The 19,653-nt window shown below is 37.2% G+C and overlaps 2 protein-coding genes across 2 annotated transcripts in view; one reads left to right on the top strand and one right to left on the bottom strand.

Moving 5' to 3' along the window:
- The window catches only part of LOC107721959 (DDB1- and CUL4-associated factor 7-like), a 4,147-nt gene extending 2,222 nt beyond the window's left edge, over window positions 1-1,925 (top strand). The window contains exons 2-4 of the mRNA XM_016530186.1: window positions 260-490; window positions 587-704; window positions 1,212-1,925. Coding sequence (XP_016385672.1) covers window positions 260-490; window positions 587-704; window positions 1,212-1,384 — 522 coding nt within the window. The 3' untranslated portion in view covers window positions 1,385-1,925. The remainder of the gene's footprint in view (window positions 1-259; window positions 491-586; window positions 705-1,211) is intronic.
- A 1,559-nt stretch (window positions 1,926-3,484) lies between these two features.
- LOC107721966 (potassium voltage-gated channel subfamily H member 6-like) overlaps window positions 3,485-19,653 on the bottom strand; it is a 58,901-nt gene continuing 42,732 nt past the window's right edge. The window contains exons 7-16 of the mRNA XM_016530196.1: window positions 15,108-15,533; window positions 13,429-13,846; window positions 12,553-12,752; window positions 12,009-12,261; window positions 8,199-8,392; window positions 7,971-8,067; window positions 7,581-7,874; window positions 5,500-5,683; window positions 5,209-5,407; window positions 3,485-4,139 (exon numbers count right to left, since the gene is read on the bottom strand). Of these exons, the coding sequence (XP_016385682.1) occupies window positions 3,867-4,139; window positions 5,209-5,407; window positions 5,500-5,683; window positions 7,581-7,874; window positions 7,971-8,067; window positions 8,199-8,392; window positions 12,009-12,261; window positions 12,553-12,752; window positions 13,429-13,846; window positions 15,108-15,533 (2,538 nt within the window). The 3' untranslated portion in view covers window positions 3,485-3,866. The remainder of the gene's footprint in view (window positions 4,140-5,208; window positions 5,408-5,499; window positions 5,684-7,580; window positions 7,875-7,970; window positions 8,068-8,198; window positions 8,393-12,008; window positions 12,262-12,552; window positions 12,753-13,428; window positions 13,847-15,107; window positions 15,534-19,653) is intronic.

Genomic DNA, 19,653 nt, shown 5'->3' with positions numbered 1-19,653 from the left:
GCTATTTAGGAGAACTCTTAGTGGTAAGATAAAATGTTTTGTGAATACGGGCCCTGATCAATAATCAAAAATTCTGATAAAAAAATTAGCCTTCCTAATACGATTGGCATGAGTGCAATTAAATTCATAAATTCATGTGGAGATTAATGTTTTAAATATAACGTTTTTAATACAGAAATATTAAATTATTTAAACAACTGAAATTATATACACTAAAAATGAAACTAAATAAGCCAGCAGGTGGCGGCCATAAAAAAAGCATTTTTTCATTGGCTTTCAGGTGTATGACATCGCATTCAGCCGTGCGGGTGGCGGTCGGGATATGTTTGCGTCTGTGGGAGCAGACGGATCCGTGCGCATGTTTGATCTGCGGCACCTGGAGCACAGCACCATTATCTATGAGGACCCTCAACATCACCCGTTGCTGCGCCTGTGCTGGAACAAACAGGACCCCAACTACCTGGCCACTATGGCCATGGATGGCATGGAGGTCTCTCTTTTAGTTCCTTTTACTGTATTAGCATATTTGTCCTCATCTTTCCTCATGTCCCTCACTTTTTGCTATCTAATGTTTTATTTTTGTCAGGTGGTGATTCTGGATGTGCGTGTGCCGTGCACACCAGTGGCTCGTCTCAATAATCATCGTGCCTGTGTGAACGGCATTGCATGGGCGCCCCACTCCTCTTGCCACATATGTACAGCAGGTTAGAAACCAGCCCGGTTAAATACACACATACACAAACACAACAATTAATGCTTTTATTTAGCTAAAATGCATTGAATTGATCAAATGAACTTTCTGTTCATCAAAGATTTTATTTTATTTTTTACAAAAATTTAAGCAGAATAACTGTTTTCAACACTGATAATAATAAAAAAACAGTTCTTGACCAACAAATCAGGATATTAGAATAATTTCTGAAGGATCATGTGACACTTTTCCATTTGTTAACATTGTTAAACCATTTATTAATCTTAGTTCATGTTAATTTGAACATTTACTAATATATTATTCAAATCAAACCTTAACTTAATGTTATTCATCACATGCATTCAATTGTTTACACATGCAATAGTTTTGAATTCTTGAACGGTCTGATCGTGTCAGTTCTGCTTTCTTTGCGTCAGTATTAGACTATAACAGCAGTGACAGTGCTGTTTCATACAAGTCTTCTTTACCTGGCCCCCTTTTCTTTTAAATCCCACTGTAGCGGACGATCACCAGGCTCTGATCTGGGACATCCAGCAGATGCCGCGGGCCATCGAGGACCCCATCCTGGCCTACACGGCCGAGGGAGAGATCAATAACGTGCAGTGGGCCTCCACTCAGCCCGACTGGATTGCCATTTGCTACAACAACTGTCTGGAGATCCTGCGGGTGTAGAGCCGAGGCATAAATCGCCTCTGTGCTTCCTGTGGGCAGCATTGCTGGAAGAGAGTCTTTCATGGAGCAGAGACTTGTTTTCTAAAGTTCCTGAGGTCTGGGGGATTCAAGTGGGAAACCATATTGAACGGGCCTATGGGAACAACAGTCTGAACAATGTGTGTGCAACGTTTGTCTGGGAGAATGAAGCCGTATGAATGAGTACCTGTGTTTCTGCACAATATATTATATTTGTCTGTTTTCCTACTTGCCGGTGTCCCAGAGTCCTCATAATGGGATCTTAAACACAACTGTAATTACTATGATTGTATGGCCATTTGTGTAGGGAGAGATAAGCGTTTATTCTGTTTGACCGGTAAATAACTTTTTTTGAAAACTAGGATCATAAAGATGCAAACTTGCCAACATGGACAATGCAAAACTACCATTTTATTAAGATGTAATTGCTTACTTCAAAGATTAATAGTTTTACAGGTTCTCTGAACTTTAGATCCTGTTTTTCCATTTTAGGAAGGTGCCATTTTTTTGTATCCTTGGAAACTGTTAAATACCGGATAATATGGAGAATAAAATGCTTGACGTCAGTGCAAAACATTCATAATTGTTCCTCACAGACATGCTCACGACTCGCATAGCGGTTAGTTGTGTTGTTGACATCAATGTTTGAGTGGACTCCAGAATAACTTTGCATTGCGAGTCATTTGGTCGGTCCATGAAATTTTGTTGTTACGCAAATATGTAGTAGTAACGCCACACTTTTCGGTCAACTCAAAAGTGAATTTGCAAGGCTGTGTGGGATCCTGATCCTCACCTCACACTCTTAGATGGAGTGTTTAAATGTAAGTAGTTCTGTGTGTGTCCAGCCATGATGCTTTTCTATTAATAAACTCACTTAATAAACTCTTGTTCTTTCATAAAGCTTTCTGTGTTAATTAATCATGGAAAGGCCAGTCAACTAATATTTAGGGATGTACAATGTATCAGTACAAAACTGGCTATTGGCAGATATTCGAGATTATTTTATTGGTTAGCTATTGAATATTTAATTCTGCATGTGCATTTTCTTTATTTTCGTGTTTCAATTAAATTTGCCATCTAATGCTCACTACTTATATTTAGTTTATTTTTTATATAACACTTAAATGTAATCTTTTGCAAATATCTAAATGCATAAAAGTGTTTATTCAGCGATAGCATCACTCGTTATGACTGAAGACTAGCTAATATTAAAATGTATAGTATGAAAAATTACAATACATTTTAATATTAGCTAGTTTTCATTTATAACGAGTGATGCTATCACTGAATTAAAAACTATAATAGCATATAAAAATACTAAAATAACACTGCGTATAGTATTATAATAATTATAAGCTTGTTAGTATTTACCATTTTAATATCTGCATCCCTAGTAAAACAAAAATGAAGAAAAAGAGACCACGAATATTGGTATCTTAAACCCAGTGCAACATTAGTCGTCCTTTATAAATAACATTTAATCTAAATAATAATAATAATTGTGCTTTTGTGCAATCATTTTACATACATTCATCTGCTTACATTGCAGAGGTAAAACAAACTTTACACTGATTTCATCTCAAAAAGTGATTTACAAAGAAAAACAGGCCTTCAGCTTTCTCCAATCAGAATGTCAAGACTGAATAGTTTTCTCTTTCAAATTCAGTGATCATATTTTCCAAAAGATCACACATAAGTCTTAATGCACACAGTTACACCATCCATCAGCAGTTAAAATAACCACTTCAGTGAGAAATATCATTTCATAACCCTGAATTCATGCCTATTTGGTTACTATAAATCCAAATATACAAAGCGTAATTTTTGTGTCAGTCATAATGTCATTTAATGTAGTAATACATTCAATTTGGGTCAAACACCTAACCTGACACACTCACACACACAAAAACAAAAAAAAATATATATTTATAATAGTATATAATTAGAAAATCTATACATTGAAAAGAAAATATTGCACGTTTGCAATATCCGTACACACAAGCTATTCATTAAACACTGAAAGCTCAGGTATATATGTCATTTCCTCAGAGGATCCAACCTCTGAATCTCAGCTGACGCAAGAAGACAAGATGAGGTTTAGTATGTAATGACAAATCTCAGACAGACAAAAATGTATAATGTACATGATGGTGGCAGATGATCATAATCTCTCTTTGACTCTTTGACCTTGTCTTTATTGCCCACTGAGCTTCTCTTCATATTCAATAACACAAAGTCGAGAGGTGTTACCAAATACTCTCGCATCAGAGGAAAAATTCCTGCTCTGAATGAGAAGGGATATGAGACAAAATACCTCCGAGATTCAGAGAAGTCTGCAGTCACCGTTTTCTCTACTGGACGCCCTTTAAACTAATGAGTAACATGAATACATTTTATTGCAGAACTGTTTGAAAAGAGAAACCATGTTTGCGTCTCGGAATGGACAGTAGTCTGTTTTTGGCCTCTAGCTTCCAGGTAAGACTGGATTGGACACATGCCTCTGGATTTCTGGTGAACCCTCCAGCGTGCTCGGACTCTCCAGACTGTCCGGGAGCGATGGGAAGCGCAGGCTTCTACACAGCAGTCCTGGGGTCTGTGGATGAGGCTCTCTGGGGGGAATCAGTCCTGTGGGCACAGCCAGCTCTGTCTCTGGGGACTCATTGGAGGCAACTGTTAGGTGGATCCCACTGGATAAAGAGTCTGGAGACTTCTCTTTGAAGCTGTCCAAGTCAGGGCTCTGTGGATAAAACAGGTCCAGTTCAATACAGACATGCAACATGCTCACTACAAAGATTTATCTAGCCAGCTGATCATGTAAGAACACAGAGATCAGTCTAACTGACGAGTATCTTACTTAGTGACAATCACTATGTTACCAATGTCAGTTTACTCGCCGCCATCTTGGTAACACTAGTCTACTTGAGCATGAAAATTTGAAATATCCCCCAAAAATAAAATTATTCTCTACAAAACTCAGGTTGTTCAGCAGGGGTTTTTATAGTGGGGTGTCTAGACTCTCAGGGGGCTGCAAGAAAGTGCTAGTGGATCTACAGGAAATTGGAAAGAAAATGCATTTTTTATATATTTTTGTAATGTGTGTTTTTTTTTTGTTTTTTTTTGAATTTTAATAAATGTGTGCATAATATTTACTAAATGTTATTATTGTTATACTGAATACTAATAGTATTTCTGTCAAAAATCATGAAATGATTATAATATAATATAATATAATAAAGTTATTCATTTTACCCTTCAGGTTTATAAATCTAACATATCTCTAATAGTGTATTAGTTTATATTTTAGTAATTTCCTTTAGCTTTAGTCAAAAAAAAAAAAATCAGGATTGTGACTCTTTTATTCTGTTAAAAACCCAAACATTTGCATATAGTTTTGTGAAGAATAGAACAGAAATATGTAACATAGAAATAAAATAAATATTTCTAAGTTTATCAAGTTACCCTTCAGCTTTATAATTTATTTTATTAATATGTGTATATTTTAATAATTTCTTTTAGCTTTAGAACAATTTAAAAGCTATTTTTTTTTATTTTGAAAAACATGTGTTTATAGTAACAATTGTCTTAGCCTGCTTAGTTCCCCTTGAAAAAGGATTGTCATATATTTGAACATGAGTAAGAGATGGAAATGCAGCCAGTATATTCATTTTTACACGAGTGGCCTGTTTTGTCCTCCGCATACTGCTTCTGGTATTACACATCTACTGTTCATCTATGCAATGTGCGGTTTACAAACCCACGCTGAATTATCACACCCTTCTTCTCTCATTGCTCACATGACAACCTACCTTACCAGGTGATGAACTGTCATTGATCTGTAAAGATGGCATAGTGCTGTGCGTTGCTGTGGTGTACAGGCTGGTAGGATGAGCGTGGTGGGCCAGCGCTTCAGGGGAAACAGCGCTGTAGGCAGGGGGTACAGGTGCCATCTGCCTCTGCAGCAACTGTAGGATCACATTTATATCAGCTGTTATCCTGGTCTCCAGTCTTTAAAGAGAGAGAGAGAGAGTAGAGTTATAAGGCAAATGCAGACTTTGCACTATTAAAAGCTTGTTTTTTTCCCCCTCTGGATATCGGACCTGTTGAGTTGCGACTGCAGCAGCTCCAGACGTGCCTGCAGTTGACTCGGTCTGTCCTCAACACAGGGGCTGTGATGGTGGTAGCAGGCCTGCACTGCAGAGGAACGTCTCTGACTCTCTGAGTACTGACTGGCCCTGCGGTCGGGCAAATAGCTGTACAACCCCGACACGTTCAGAGGAGTCGCTGTATGGATGAAGAATGAGTGGAAAGATCAAGAGGAACAGAAAGATACAGAATAATGGACAGGTTAAAGATGGAGAAGACTAAAATTATTATAAAATCTCACAAACATGCAGATAAAAAAGAAACAGTAGCTGAACACCAATTTGCATACTTCCACCAATTACAAAATGTACATACTGGCTGGTTATACTTGGCGTGAAAATTCAAATTCATCCTGTCTACGTTATAAATGCATGTCATACATCTTATGTTTGTATGTGTTTATATGATTAAACCTTTGCAATTTAACATTTAATGCTAAATTTCAATTTTTAATCAAAATGTTATAACTGTATCTTCTGGTGAAATGACAGACTTCTCTTTGGTGATGTATATGCCAGATTTTTTCCAATCATTTAATCCACTTCCTCCACGTCTTTGTCATGGCATATTATGCAAACCCAGGCTAATTGGAAAAACGTGCCTCTATACCTACATTTCTGCAAAACTCCAAAAACGTACCTATACATACAGTTTGCTGCAGTTCCACTTGAAATGAACACTTGTGGCAGTTAAGCACCAATAATCTTTATATGTTCTAATTAAGGGGCAGATTGTCAATTAATGAAGGTGACATTTTCATTTTCGCATGGTTCCTTGCACAATACTGTGATATCATCTCTAAAAAAAACTTATAGTGCATGATTTGTAAAACATTGTAACATTCGCATCGCATAGCCAGCTCCATATGTATGGCTTTTCTGACATAGTAAACTTGCTCAGTAGCGCACCTGGCACAACGCTGCAATTGCGATGCAGAGCGCTTGGGTACAAATCCCATAAAACACGGTTTAACAAAAAAGTTCAAAGGTTCAATAAGTGCATGAACCAACATTAAAAAAAAAGTACATTTATGTTAGAAAACTAAACACTTTTTTAAGCAGCACTCACTGAACATTTCACTTTTAAACTGCTGCAAAACTTGAATGTAATACTCTTTTTGCAAAAAGGTCCCCACAAGCACATATTTTTTTCATGAATTTGGGCTGATATTTTGTTCAGAGTACTATGATTCAGGAAGCACCAAAACTAATCCTAGAGTAAAGATCATTATGAAATTAAAATTAGCCACAGAAGAGGTGCAGATTTTGCAATAATTCAAATTTTAAAAATAAATAGACTGCAGCAATTAACATTTTGTCAGAAGCTGTACTAAATTACATGCTATTTTGTTTAGTTGTCTGTTTGTAGGAAAATCATGATCTCTATTTTAAAAAAAAAGTGACTATCAATTTATCCAGAATTTATCCCCCATCCCCACCACCTTTTTAATATAAATAAGCACCAGTCAAGCTGCGATATCAAACAGGACCACAGGGAGACGCCAAAAGACCACTAAACCTGCTGTCTTGACCTTACTGTACATGCTACTATACGGATCCATTCAGAATAACTAAATTAGCACATAATCTTATCTTTGGACTGAAAAGTTTACAGGAGTTTACCGGTTTTTAAGATATTGTTTTCATTCTAGTGTACTGATTCAAATTAGTAATCAATAATGAACTATTATGAACAGGCAGCATCTCTGTCACTGTCGGCAATCGGCATCCTCGGGTCGGGGATGGAGCGGGCGCAATCATTAAACATTTTTCAAAGGAAGCCGGCACCACGGTCCTGACAGCGGTCTTTACTGAGTGTTTTTAGCGAAATTATTTTTTTTGTTTAGTTTTTTTTTTACATGCGATTGGATTAGCTATTCATGTGGTGGAATGTCATGATTTTGCCTAATGCAGGACACTAATGAATGATGCGCATTAGAGGGGATTTAGAAATGGGTATACGCAAAGCGGACTGATAAAGAAGTGAGTATACGCCGTATACCTGCGTATACCCTCCACTACACCACTGCTACTACCTATGTACGAATGTGTCCCTCCCAGTGGTCCTCCAGTGGCAGAAGCTGTGCTGTTGCCGGCTGGCATGAGGCTGACTACAGAAGGGGAGTATTCTTGCATCTCTGTCCCTGGTGAGTACATTTCCCCTCGGCCAGATACCAGGGGCTTCATGTCCTCCTCACTGGACAAGGAATCAGCACTGGCATTGCTGTATAACTCATCACAGTGTGAGAGCGGTATTGCCCCCCGGTGGTTCCCCACAGGTGAACAGGACTGGACTGGGTACGTGTCCATTCCATCTCGGTCCATCCCATCTGAGTGATGCAAGAGAGAAGAGAGAGATCAGAATAGTATATTGCAGCAGCGAAATCATTTTTTGTGGTCCTCCTGGACTAGATGGGCACTCTTACCTGGTCGATTTCGCTGTAAAGGGTTCCTCCGATGTCTGGGTCGACGGTACCCACAGTCTGAGTCCTCGCTTGGGGTTGGATGCATGTTTCTGTCTGCCTGATACACATTCAAGCTTCAGTAACTCACATAATTACAGAAAACACATGCTGAAACACATATAATAACTTGTTATTGTCCAAAACACACATTTATTTCCTCCGTATTGTGTGTGAGTTTGAGTGGCTTACATCTCGAAGGTTGAATGTGATCTCCAGGTTACTCCAGAAGCTGTCGGCGAAATCGGGGTACATGTCCAGCACTTCCAGCAGGTCGTCTCTGAGGATCTTGTGCAGGTCACAGTATGTCAGAGCCCTCACGTCCGCGCTTGATTTCCCCGGCCTGGCATATAGACTGATGGGCTCCCCAAAAATATCATTTTTACCTACAGTGGAAAGAGAGGCAGGAGTTGGAATAATTAGAAGAGAAGAGAAATATAGAGATATAGAAAGAATAGCATTACATTTGGGTGCCAAATAGGCTTAAAAAAAAAGAGTTCAACCACTAAGGGGCACTATAAAGCTGCACTTTAGTGTGGCTACTGTATGTTGGGACCATACACTGCTGACAGGATGGACCACCCTAGAAAACACTCATGAGCAGCAGCATGAACTTAAGAAATGATCCTCTATGACCCAATCCTTTTAGTTCTGAGTATTAATCTCCATTCATTGTTTTAACTTTTACAAGGCAATGTGTTTGTTCATTTCACTGTAATATGTACTAGGGGTGTGTAGCAGAGCCAGTTTCTGTATCTGTAACAATCTGTAAAATTATTTGAATCCGTATCTATAAAACCGAAAGTGGGCGGGGCTTTACCCGGAAGGTCATTCAATTACTTGAGAAAACTATAAACCTTTATGTCTATGATTTTACAGCCTATCTTTTTTTCTTCGTAGTTATCACTGAACAAATATGCCTTGTTTAACTGATAAATAATATTTTTCATTATGATTATAACATTTATTCAAAAATCTTCTAGCTTTCGGAGCCGATAGCCTCGTATAGACAGTGCTTTGAGATTTAATGCGGTTGTGCTTCGTGAGACCCGAGTTCGAGTCCCAGCTCGTGGACCTTTTGTGATTAAAAAGTTCTAATTAAAACAGTAATAATAAACGTTAATAAAAGTAAAATAAGAGGAATATATATGACACTGTGTACTGAGTAATGGCAGGACAACCTCAAATAAGAGGAGGCTGACTCTGTAAATAGCTGATTAGAGAACATGGAGTTTGAAACGAATAAAAAAGAAAGACCTTTTACTATGCATACAAATGCAAATCTGAACAAATTATAAAGAATATGCATAAATGCCATCTGAGAGAGAGAGTGAGACAGAGAAATGTGTAGCCTATCATACAAAGTTTAAAACATTTAAATAGACATATCAAGCAGTAGAAAATGTATATGTATCTTAGTCGATTATTAGGCTAGAGCTGGTTTGGTTTCTGAAAGCTGCGCAGAGACGGAATGCGGCTGTTTGCTTATTTCATTCATTCATTAATTCATTCATTCATCATATCATACAATATTTAATATATATACCAAATTGTAGACCATGTGTATGATGTAGTATTTTAGTTGATTTACTCTTGCCAAGCTCTGATTTCTGAGAGACGCACAGAGAGGCAACAGCAACATGGCTATTTGATTTTTGCTCATTTCATTCGTGTTTACACTCATTCACTTTACACACTCATTATTGCGTAGTGATTTTAGAGGTTATGTATAATATCACACTTTCCCCTGGATCACCTGTTATCCAGCAAACATGAGGAGTGTCTGTGTCAGCCTCAGCCGAATATTATTCAGCATAATTATTTGTTATTAATTTTGAAGCCATTATCCAAATAAGGTATTCGGCTTCAGGCACACCCCTAATATGTACACTACCATTCAAAGGTTAGGGTCAGTAAATTTTTTTAAAGCAATGATTAATACTTTTATTCAGCAAGGATGCATTAAATTGAACAAAAGTGACAGTGAAGACCTTTAAAATTCAAATTCTGTAATTCTAAATGCTGTTCTTTTGAAATTTCTATTCATCAGTGAATCCTGAATATAGGCAGCACAACACTGATAACAATAAGAAATGTCTTGAGCAAAAAATCTGCATATTAAAATGATTTCTGAAGAATCATGTGATAGTAATAAATTACCTTTTATAAATTACAATTTAAAAGTTATTTTCTATTACAACAATGTGTAACAATATTACTGATTTTACTGTACATTTGGTCAAATAAATGCAGCCTTGTTGAGCATAAGAAACTTCTTTCATATATCTAAAATCTTAACGACCCAAAACAGTAGTGTAAGCTGAAACAAATGAACAGAGAGTAAAGAGCAAGATGCAGTTTTCTGAGCAAAACAATAAATGTGAAATATCAAGCTCAAACCACAAATAAAATTTCTTTGCGTTTGCTAAAGTTAAGGCAGCAATTTTTTATTTTCAAGCTGAAGTGGGTTGAAATAAATGAAAGGTGGGGGAAAAAAATAAAATAAAACAGAACTAGAAAGTAGTCAAACCTAAAATGGCCACGACCACATCCTCTCTGAGGATCTCTATGGAGCCGCGGGAGATGAAATATAGTGCGGTCAATACGTCTCCACTGTGCACCAGAGTGTCTCCGGGTGGGGCATGGGTGGTCTTAAAACGCATGCCCAGAGCCCGCAGACAGCCCTTGCTCGCCCCCCGGAATGCCTTACAGTTCTGCAGCAGACTGCGGTTCAGATGCAGACAGATGTCAGCCTGCAGACACTCCGGAAAACCCTTCAACACCTGTAGCAGCACATAGGAGAAAAAGACAACATTATGCAACATTAAAAACGTACAATATTTTTCACATTTAAATTAAACCCCAGAAATTGACCACGTCTTAAAAAAGTAGCGTTTCAAAAATAAATCAAAACATTAAAACATTTTTTTTTAATGATTTATTCTTTTGGGAGCTTTATAACACACAGGGGTGTCCGGAAGCCCTCTCACTTTACTTTGAACATTACTGTATAAAAGTATATTCATGTAATACTTCAGGTATATATGAATTGTGTGTGTGTGTTTGTAACTCACAGCGTTCATGTCAATGCCGTTAGTGTAGGACCAGGCGTGCTGGAAGTACTCTTCTAGTCGTTGTCGAAGTCCTCCTGGGATCTGATGGAACCTGATGAACTCTTTCACACGTAGCATCTGAGTGTGATAGCGAGCTGTGCCTGAATACAACCTCTGAATTATAGCTGACACATTGCCAAAGATACTGGCATACATCAGGGCTGGAAAGGAAGAAGAACAAAGAATATCATCAGCCAAGAGCATGGTGCAAACAAAAGATTTTTGTTCAAATTAAATTTATTTAAAATATATACACTATCATTTAAAAGACTGGGGTCTGCAAGATTTTTTCATGTTTTTGAAAGAAGTCGCTTATGCTCACCAAGGCTCCATTTATTTGATCAAAATACAGTAAAAACAGTAATACTGAGAAATATTATTACAACATAAAATAACTGGTCTATTTTAATATGTTTGTTTTAAAATGTAATTTAATCTTGTGATGCCAAAGCTTATTTTTCAGAAGTCATTACTCCATACGTCATGATTCCAGTCACATGATACTTCAGAAATCAGTCTAATATGCTGATTTGCAGCTCAAGAAACATTTCTTATCAATGTTGAAAAAAATGTTGCTTGATACTGTGATACATTGTTTTTCATTGTTTGTCAATATTAGCTGAGAAAACAATTTCAAATAAAAATTTAAATTAAAATGAAATCAATAATGAATTTTTACTGAAAATAAGTCAATCTTTCAATCCAATTTGCAATCAAAACAATCTTACTGACCCCAAACCTTTGTACGGTTATGTATATTAAAGTTTAAGTTGTTGAAGTTCCCAGTGAAGCCTTAGTTGTCATGCCTAATATAGATAATGAATGTAGTGCACTCACAGCCAATGAGCATGACACAAATGGAAAAAATCTAACTAGAAAGTAGTCAAACCTAAAATGGCCACGACCACATCCTCTCGGAGGATCTCTATGGAGCCGCGGGAGATGAAATACAGTGCAGTTAATACGTCTCCACTGTGCACCAGAGTGTCACCGGGTGGGGCATGAGTGGTCTTAAAACGCATGGCCAGAGCCCGCAGACAGCCCTTGCTCGCCCCCCGGAATGCCTTACAGTTCTGCAGCAGACTGCGGTTCAAATGCAGACAGATGTCAGCCTGCAGACACTCCGGAAAACCCTTCAACACCTGTAGCAGCACATAGGAGAAAAAGACAACATTATGCAACATTAAAAACGTACAATATTTTTCACATTTAAATTAAACCCCAGAAATTGACCACGTCTTAAAAAAGTAGCGTTTCAAAAATAAATCAAAACATTAAAACATTTTTTTTTAATGATTTATTCTTTTGGGAGCTTTATAACACACAGGGGTGTCCGGAAGCCCTCTCACTTTACTTTGAACATTACTGTATAAAAGTATATTCATGTAATACTTCAGGTATATATGAATTGTGTGTGTGTGTTTGTAACTCACAGCGTTCATGTCAATGCCGTTAGTGTAGGACCAGGCGTGCTGGAAGTACTCTTCTAGTCGTTGCCGAAGGCCTCCTGGGATCTGATGGAACCTGATGAACTCTTTCACACGTAGCATCTGAGTGTGATAGCGAGCTGTGCCTGAATACAACCTCTGAATTATAGCTGACACATTGCCAAAGATACTGGCATACATCAGGGCTGGAAAGGAAGAAGAACAAAGAATATCATCAGCCAAGAGCATGGTGCAAACAAAAGATTTTTGTTCAAATTAAATTTATTTAAAATATATACACTATCATTTAAAAGACTGGGGTCTGCAAGATTTTTTCATGTTTTTGAAAGAAGTCGCTTATGCTCACCAAGGCTCCATTTATTTGATCAAAATACAGTAAAAACAGTAATACTGAGAAATATTATTACAACATAAAATAACTGGTCTATTTTAATATGTTTGTTTTAAAATGTAATTTAATCTTGTGATGCCAAAGCTTATTTTTCAGAAGTCATTACTCCATACGTCATGATTCCAGTCACATGATACTTCAGAAATCAGTCTAATATGCTGATTTGCAGCTCAAGAAACATTTCTTATCAATGTTGAAAAAAATGTTGCTTGATACTGTGATACATTGTTTTTCATTGTTTGTCAATATTAGCTGAGAAAACAATTTCAAATAAAAATTTAAATTAAAATGAAATCAATAATGAATTTTTACTGAAAATAAGTCAATCTTTCAATCCAATTTGCAATCAAAACAATCTTACTGACCCCAAACCTTTGTACGGTTATGTATATTAAAGTTTAAGTTGTTGAAGTTCCCAGTGAAGCCTTAGTTGTCATGCCTAATATAGATAATGAATGTAGTGCACTCACAGCCAATGAGCATGACACAAATGGAAAAAATCTTCTCAGGGTTGGTGTTAGGAGAGACGTTTCCAAATCCCACACTGGTCAAACTACTGAAGGTGAAGTACAGTGCAGTTACATATTTATCCTTAATGGAAGGGCCGGAGAAGGAATCGCTGTCATTGTAATGTTTGCCAATCTGGTCAGCCAGGTTGTCCAGCCAGCCGATCTTCATGCCTCCAATACGGGCAGAGCTGGTGCGCTCCACGTTGCCAATGGCATACCAGATGCATGCCAGCCAGTGAGCAATGAGGGCAAAGGTGCACATGAGGAGGAAGAGCACTGCCGCGCCGTACTCAGAGTAACGGTCGAGTTTCCTCGCTACTCGCACCAATCTCAGCAGCCGTGCAGTCTTCAGAAGACCAATCAGAGTCGTGGTTTGAGGCTGGAAGGACAGGTTTAAAAGGATAAATTAGTTTGCAGAATCACTCTTATTTTTATTTAGTCTGCATGATTGCGACAGAATGATATTTATGACTTCCTTTCTTCCATGACACACAAAAGGGAAATCTCTGAAGAAGGTTTTGAGCACTATTAAGACTATCAAAATTGAATGTGCATAGCTTTATGTGAGGAACAAATCACTGTTTACTAATATTTTTTCCTCCAGTGAGCTGTGAACTGCAATCACTGAGTCAGTCATTTGAATTCAAGAATGGATCAGATTGATTCATGAATAAATCATTCAGACCAGTGTTGTGAACTGGAACAAAAGATTCATTAAAAATATTCAGCTCAAAATAATGATTTGTTCACAAATTGGACATTACTACTTCTCTCATGAACTCTTGACTAGGGCTGATGTCAAGATTTGAGACTTGACTTGAGACAAGATTTTGGTCTGTTTCTCACACAAATCTTTTATGTGGCTTAAAGGCATAGTTAAACCAAAAATTACAATTCTTTCATCATCAGAGACCTCAACTGTTTGGATACCCACATTCTTCAAAATATCTTCTTTTATTCTCCACAGAAGAAAAACAACTCATATAGGTTTGAAACCGCTTGAGGCTGAATAAATTACGACAGAATTTTCATTAATGGGTGAGCTATCCCTTTAAGAAGATTTAACAATAAAGGTCACAAATCAGATGGACTACTTTAAAGATACTTTTATGGTGCTTTTTTGTAATTTTTCTTCACTTTCTTTATATGGAAAAGAGTGATTAGCATTTAGTTATTTAAAATTTCTCCTTGTGTTTCATGGAAAAAGAAAGTCATACGGGTTTGAAACTAAACAAGGGTGACTAAATAATATCCCTTTAAGTCCTGGTTAGTCCTTAAAACACCCTTGCCATTTTCAAAGAATAATGTAGTCAATGTGAACAATGTAGTCAAAATAAATAATGCTTATTAACTTCTCGACTATGTTCTCTTTATATATTATACAATTAAAGACTTATATACTATATAAAAGCAAAATCAATTACTATAATCAGCAGTATCTACAGGTCGATAGAACATTCAGAATAACAAACGCAATCAACATGATCACACTGCGATCGATATTCTAGATGATTCATTGACTACTCTGAGTAGTTCTTCTAAAATTAGAAAGTTTAACAATTGTACACTCTGTTCTAGCTGTGCGTTTGAAATATAATATCGATTAATATACCACCTAGTTCGCATGTCACAGCCCTCACCTCATCTGAACCTGATCTGAAAATGAGCAGGTCAAAGGGAATCGCAGCCACAATGTCTATGAGGAACCAGCCCTTGAAGTAGTGCTGAGCGATGCGAGTGGGATTGCTGACCACCTCGTCATTGTGATTGACATAAGTAGTCCTGAAATTGATGAGGATGTCGAATATGAACATGACATCCACCACCAGGTCCACTACGTTGAGGGGGTTGCAGGTGTAGCCGCAGGTGCGTCTCCTCTCGTCCTCCTGCTCGTTGAGGAGGAAGGCAGCAGAGTAGGGCGTGAAGACGGCCGTGTAGAGCACCAGGAGCAGGATGATCCAGTCCCATACTGCCTTGAACGGGCTGTAGTGGAGGATGGTCCACTTGTGGACGCGTGGAGCTTGAAGCTTGTACTCAGGAAGCACATCTGCCCCGAGTGACAGTACCTGGGGAGAGAATGAAAGAGAGAGGTTATAAGAAACAGCATGATCAGAGGATGTCAAGGGGTGTTTTTAATTGAATTTCGATGGATGCAAGCGGTCAAGGTTAGCATGGACAGTTCGCTGGCAGATATTATAACTGAGCCATCTGGACAGGGTTATGATTGTTAACAAGAACTAAAAGAAAAACTTTAAAACACATTTTTGTTCATATTCATCAAATAAGCTGTAAATATTAGATAAAAAAATGAAATGCTGCTGAAGTTTAAGCACTAAAATCACTAACTGAAATTGAATAAAAACTTAAATTGAAATAAAAATAAAAGTTGAATAGTACTATTAAAAAACAAATAAAAATGACAAAAGCACATAACATAATTACTAAAAAATTAATATTAAAATAATATATTTTGTCTGGCTGATTTAATTGAAGGGTTCTTAAAACCATGACATTAGTGACAATAGCTACATTCCCATCCACCTGTTTTTATATGAATTTTGGGATATTGCTTAAAAAAACAATGGATTGAAGTGCCAAGATGAGCATAAAAAAAACGTATGTGCTAAATTTTTATCCAATAACAAGACGTGCATAAACTACAAAGGAAACACATTTACCGAATAAATTTCTCGAAAACAGTCATGTGACTTTGCCTCAAATCTTTTGATTGGATAAATGAACTGACAAGTGCACCGATCTCATCGCACACCATGTCAAATTAATCATTTTTAAATGCCTGCACCAAAGTCCGTCACCAAAACTGTTAGGTATAATCACCCTAACTGTCTCATACGACTGTGTTCCCAAACATCTGAACGTAAGATAACATGACAGTGTTTGTTTTTGCATTTCATTTTTTGCATTTTGCAGTCATTTATTATGCAGGAAAAAAGAAACACAGGCATTTAATACTTTTGACCAGTTTCACAGGAATTGACTATTGTATCTATTAAACACATAGGATGGAAACAGTGCTGTATTCGCAAATGTTTTATGCAATGCTCTAAGTAATTTTGCACATTTGCGCAGTTAAACTTGCAACTCTGGATGGAAGCATAGCTAGTGTTGTGGACACCGAATGATTCAGCACAATGATTCAGTCCCCAAAACAAATGCAATTATACAAACAAACATGCCCACTATAAGGTGAAATCTATGAGTGACAGTATAAAATGTCAGAAGATACCTCAATAGACCCAAACAAACACACACAATGCACACTAGATGATATCTTGATGGCATTTTAAAGAAACAGACTTTGTCATATCCCATTTCAACCCGCACAAGCTTTAGAGATGTAGTCACTGTGAGAAATGCAGACATCTGCTCATCTTTCATGCTTTGCTCTTCTGTGTTTAAGTCTCCTTTTCCTCTTGACATGTGCCATTATTAAACAGAAGGGCAACAGCCACGTCCTACAGACCGGATCAAATTTTAAAGGGCATGGACTGAAGAAACGCACCACAGGGGGGTCTGTCTCTGTTAATAGACCACACTGCTTGAAGTGGTGCAAATGTAATTCTATAGGAAAAATGACCGAGAAATAAACAGGAAAAAGAATCAAACCTTGAAGTCTTGAGTCTGTCATTATTTATTCTCCCTCAAGATGTCGCAAACCTGTATGATGTTCTTTCATTCATAAATCACAAAAAGAGAATTATCTAAACACACAATAAATATATCATAATAGTAGAACATATGAGGAAAAATTAAATGTGCACTATGCAACTTTTGGTGCTCTAGCGGTTAATAAACAATACTGCGGAAGAATATTGTAGCCGGAGCTACTCACACACTCTCAGAAATTAATAGCTAGAGTTTGTACTGTGTTACTGGGAGGCTTCAGTTCATCCATACACCTCCTCTGTCACGTCACTACAGCTTTCTATTATCTCCCTCTACTCTGATCAAAGATCAATCACTGGCCATGGCTCTTAAAAACAATGGATCCAAAAGGTTTTTTTTTTTTTTTAGAGCAAAGTCATTGAAGAACCATTTTGGGTCCACAAAAGAACCTTTCAGTGAACAGTTCTTAAAAGAACCATTTTTTCTTAGTGTGAAAAACAATAATCTGAAGAAGTTTTCTGCTATAAAGAACCTTTTGGTCAATGGAAAGATTCCATGAATGTTGAAGTTTCTTCATGGAACCATAGATGCCAAAAAAAAAGAACCTTTATTTTTAAAAGAAAGAAAGAAAGAAAAACTTCACTGTACCATTTGTCTAATAAAGATACAAAAAGCCCAAAAAATAAATGACCAAATAAACGGAACCAAAATAAAAGACATTATGCAAAAGTGCTTTTTTTATGTTTAACATATTGTCAACAAGTATGCAGCAAGCAGTGGGCTATATATGTATCCGCTGAACTATTTCACACTGAGACCTATTTTCTGCTAGAGCTTTTGCCCAATAGAAAATCACTCCTTTAAAGGGTTAGTTCACCCAAAAACTGCTTCAGTGTATGACAGTCAGCGGAAGTGAGAGAAAAGTGTTTATTACGTTTGAAATATGGATATTTTTCTTTAAAAAACATATGGATTTGCTGCAGGGGGCTTTTATTCATCCCCCGGAGCCGTGTGCGGCACGTTTTATTATGAATGTGCGAGCTTTATTTGACGACTTGTGGACTGTTCAACTGCAACACCCGCTGACTGCAGTGATAGAGCTTGGAATAGCCAGGACCATTTTTAATATAACTCCGACTGGATTCGTCTGAAAGAAGAAAGTCATATACACCTAAGATGCTTCGAGGGTAAGTAAAACACAAGCTAATTTTCATTTTTGGGTGAACTAACCCTTTAATACACCATGATTACTGCTCACACAGGTGACCATGGCAACCACTGGCTGCCATGGAAACTACAAGTTGGTCATTGAACATCAGCCATGTGGAAAAAGTTGGTCGATCCGACAGAGTTCTTTTGGGATGTTTTGTAAGCAAAACAATAAAGAGCAGAAAATGACTATAACAGATGCCATGGTATTCAAAGATATGTTCAAATAATAATAATAAAATGTCAAACCTAATGCACGTTTTTCTTCTGATAAATGAGTATGCACACAGTATTACTTGCTTTTCAGTCTTCTTTCCTTTTACTTTTATACAAATTCCAGAACACATGACAACTTAATGCAAATCACAGCCTCATGCAGTTTGACTATCAAGCGATGTGATAAGGCATGCAGTTTTCCTTTTTTTAAGGTTGTATGAATGTAAATCAGGGCATTTACTTTTCTTTAGCACTTCAGGCCTCAGAATTGCCTTTAAGTAGATGAAAGGCTTCATTTAAGTAAATAACAGCTTTGAATATAGCTTAAAAGCAATTTCCCTGCCACCAACTATTCAAGCTGACATCACAGAAATTGTTTATGATAAATGTTTCTCTCTATTAGCCATATCATATGCAAGTAAGAAAATACCTCTATGACATCTTCAAATGTACATATTCATCAAATATTTCTGAATACAACATTAATGTGCATCCTGCATAAACTGCAGTCTGTACTGACCGGTATGACAATGAGAGGCTCCTTGTCCATGTTCTCCAAGGTGTCATGCTGACTTACAACATCCACAGAAAAACAGTTTCTTCAGAAACAGAAGAAACTCCACAGCCTCTACTTAAAAACAGACACTTCGTCGCAGTCATCTTTACCACAAACATACTATACAAACACACTGGATCTAAAGTAATAAAGAAAGCAGTACAGGATAGATGGATGATGCCAGCTTTCTGAATCCAAGAGATTGCTGAACAAACAGTCTTAACTGCCTAAATGCACCAATTTACAGGGGGAAAAAATCGACAGGAAAGGGAGTGGTGAGGGAGGGTGTGGAACATTTCCAACAGGTCAAACCAAATGAGACCTAAAAAGGCTGAAAGAGTCTCCTACTGATTAGTTGTCAAAGTACAGCATGAAAGGTTATTGCTGTTGCCCTTGCCTGTTTAAAGGGGTCATATGATGTTGCTAAAAATAACATTATTTTGTGTATTTGGTGTAATGAAATGTGTTTAAAAAACGTTTTAAGGTTAAAAAAACACATTATTTTCCACATATTGTACATTATTGTTTCTCCTCCATACCCCGCCTTTCTGAAACGCATCGATTTTTACAAAGCTCAT

The sequence above is a fragment of the Sinocyclocheilus rhinocerous genome, unplaced genomic scaffold, assembly GCF_001515625.1.
Source record: "Sinocyclocheilus rhinocerous isolate Xijiao unplaced genomic scaffold, SAMN03320098_v1.1 scaffold1716, whole genome shotgun sequence".
In the NCBI taxonomy this organism is placed as follows: Eukaryota; Metazoa; Chordata; class Actinopteri; order Cypriniformes; family Cyprinidae; genus Sinocyclocheilus; species Sinocyclocheilus rhinocerous.
Note: the sequence above shows the minus strand (reverse complement) of the source record. Positions and strands in the feature narration are given on the sequence as shown.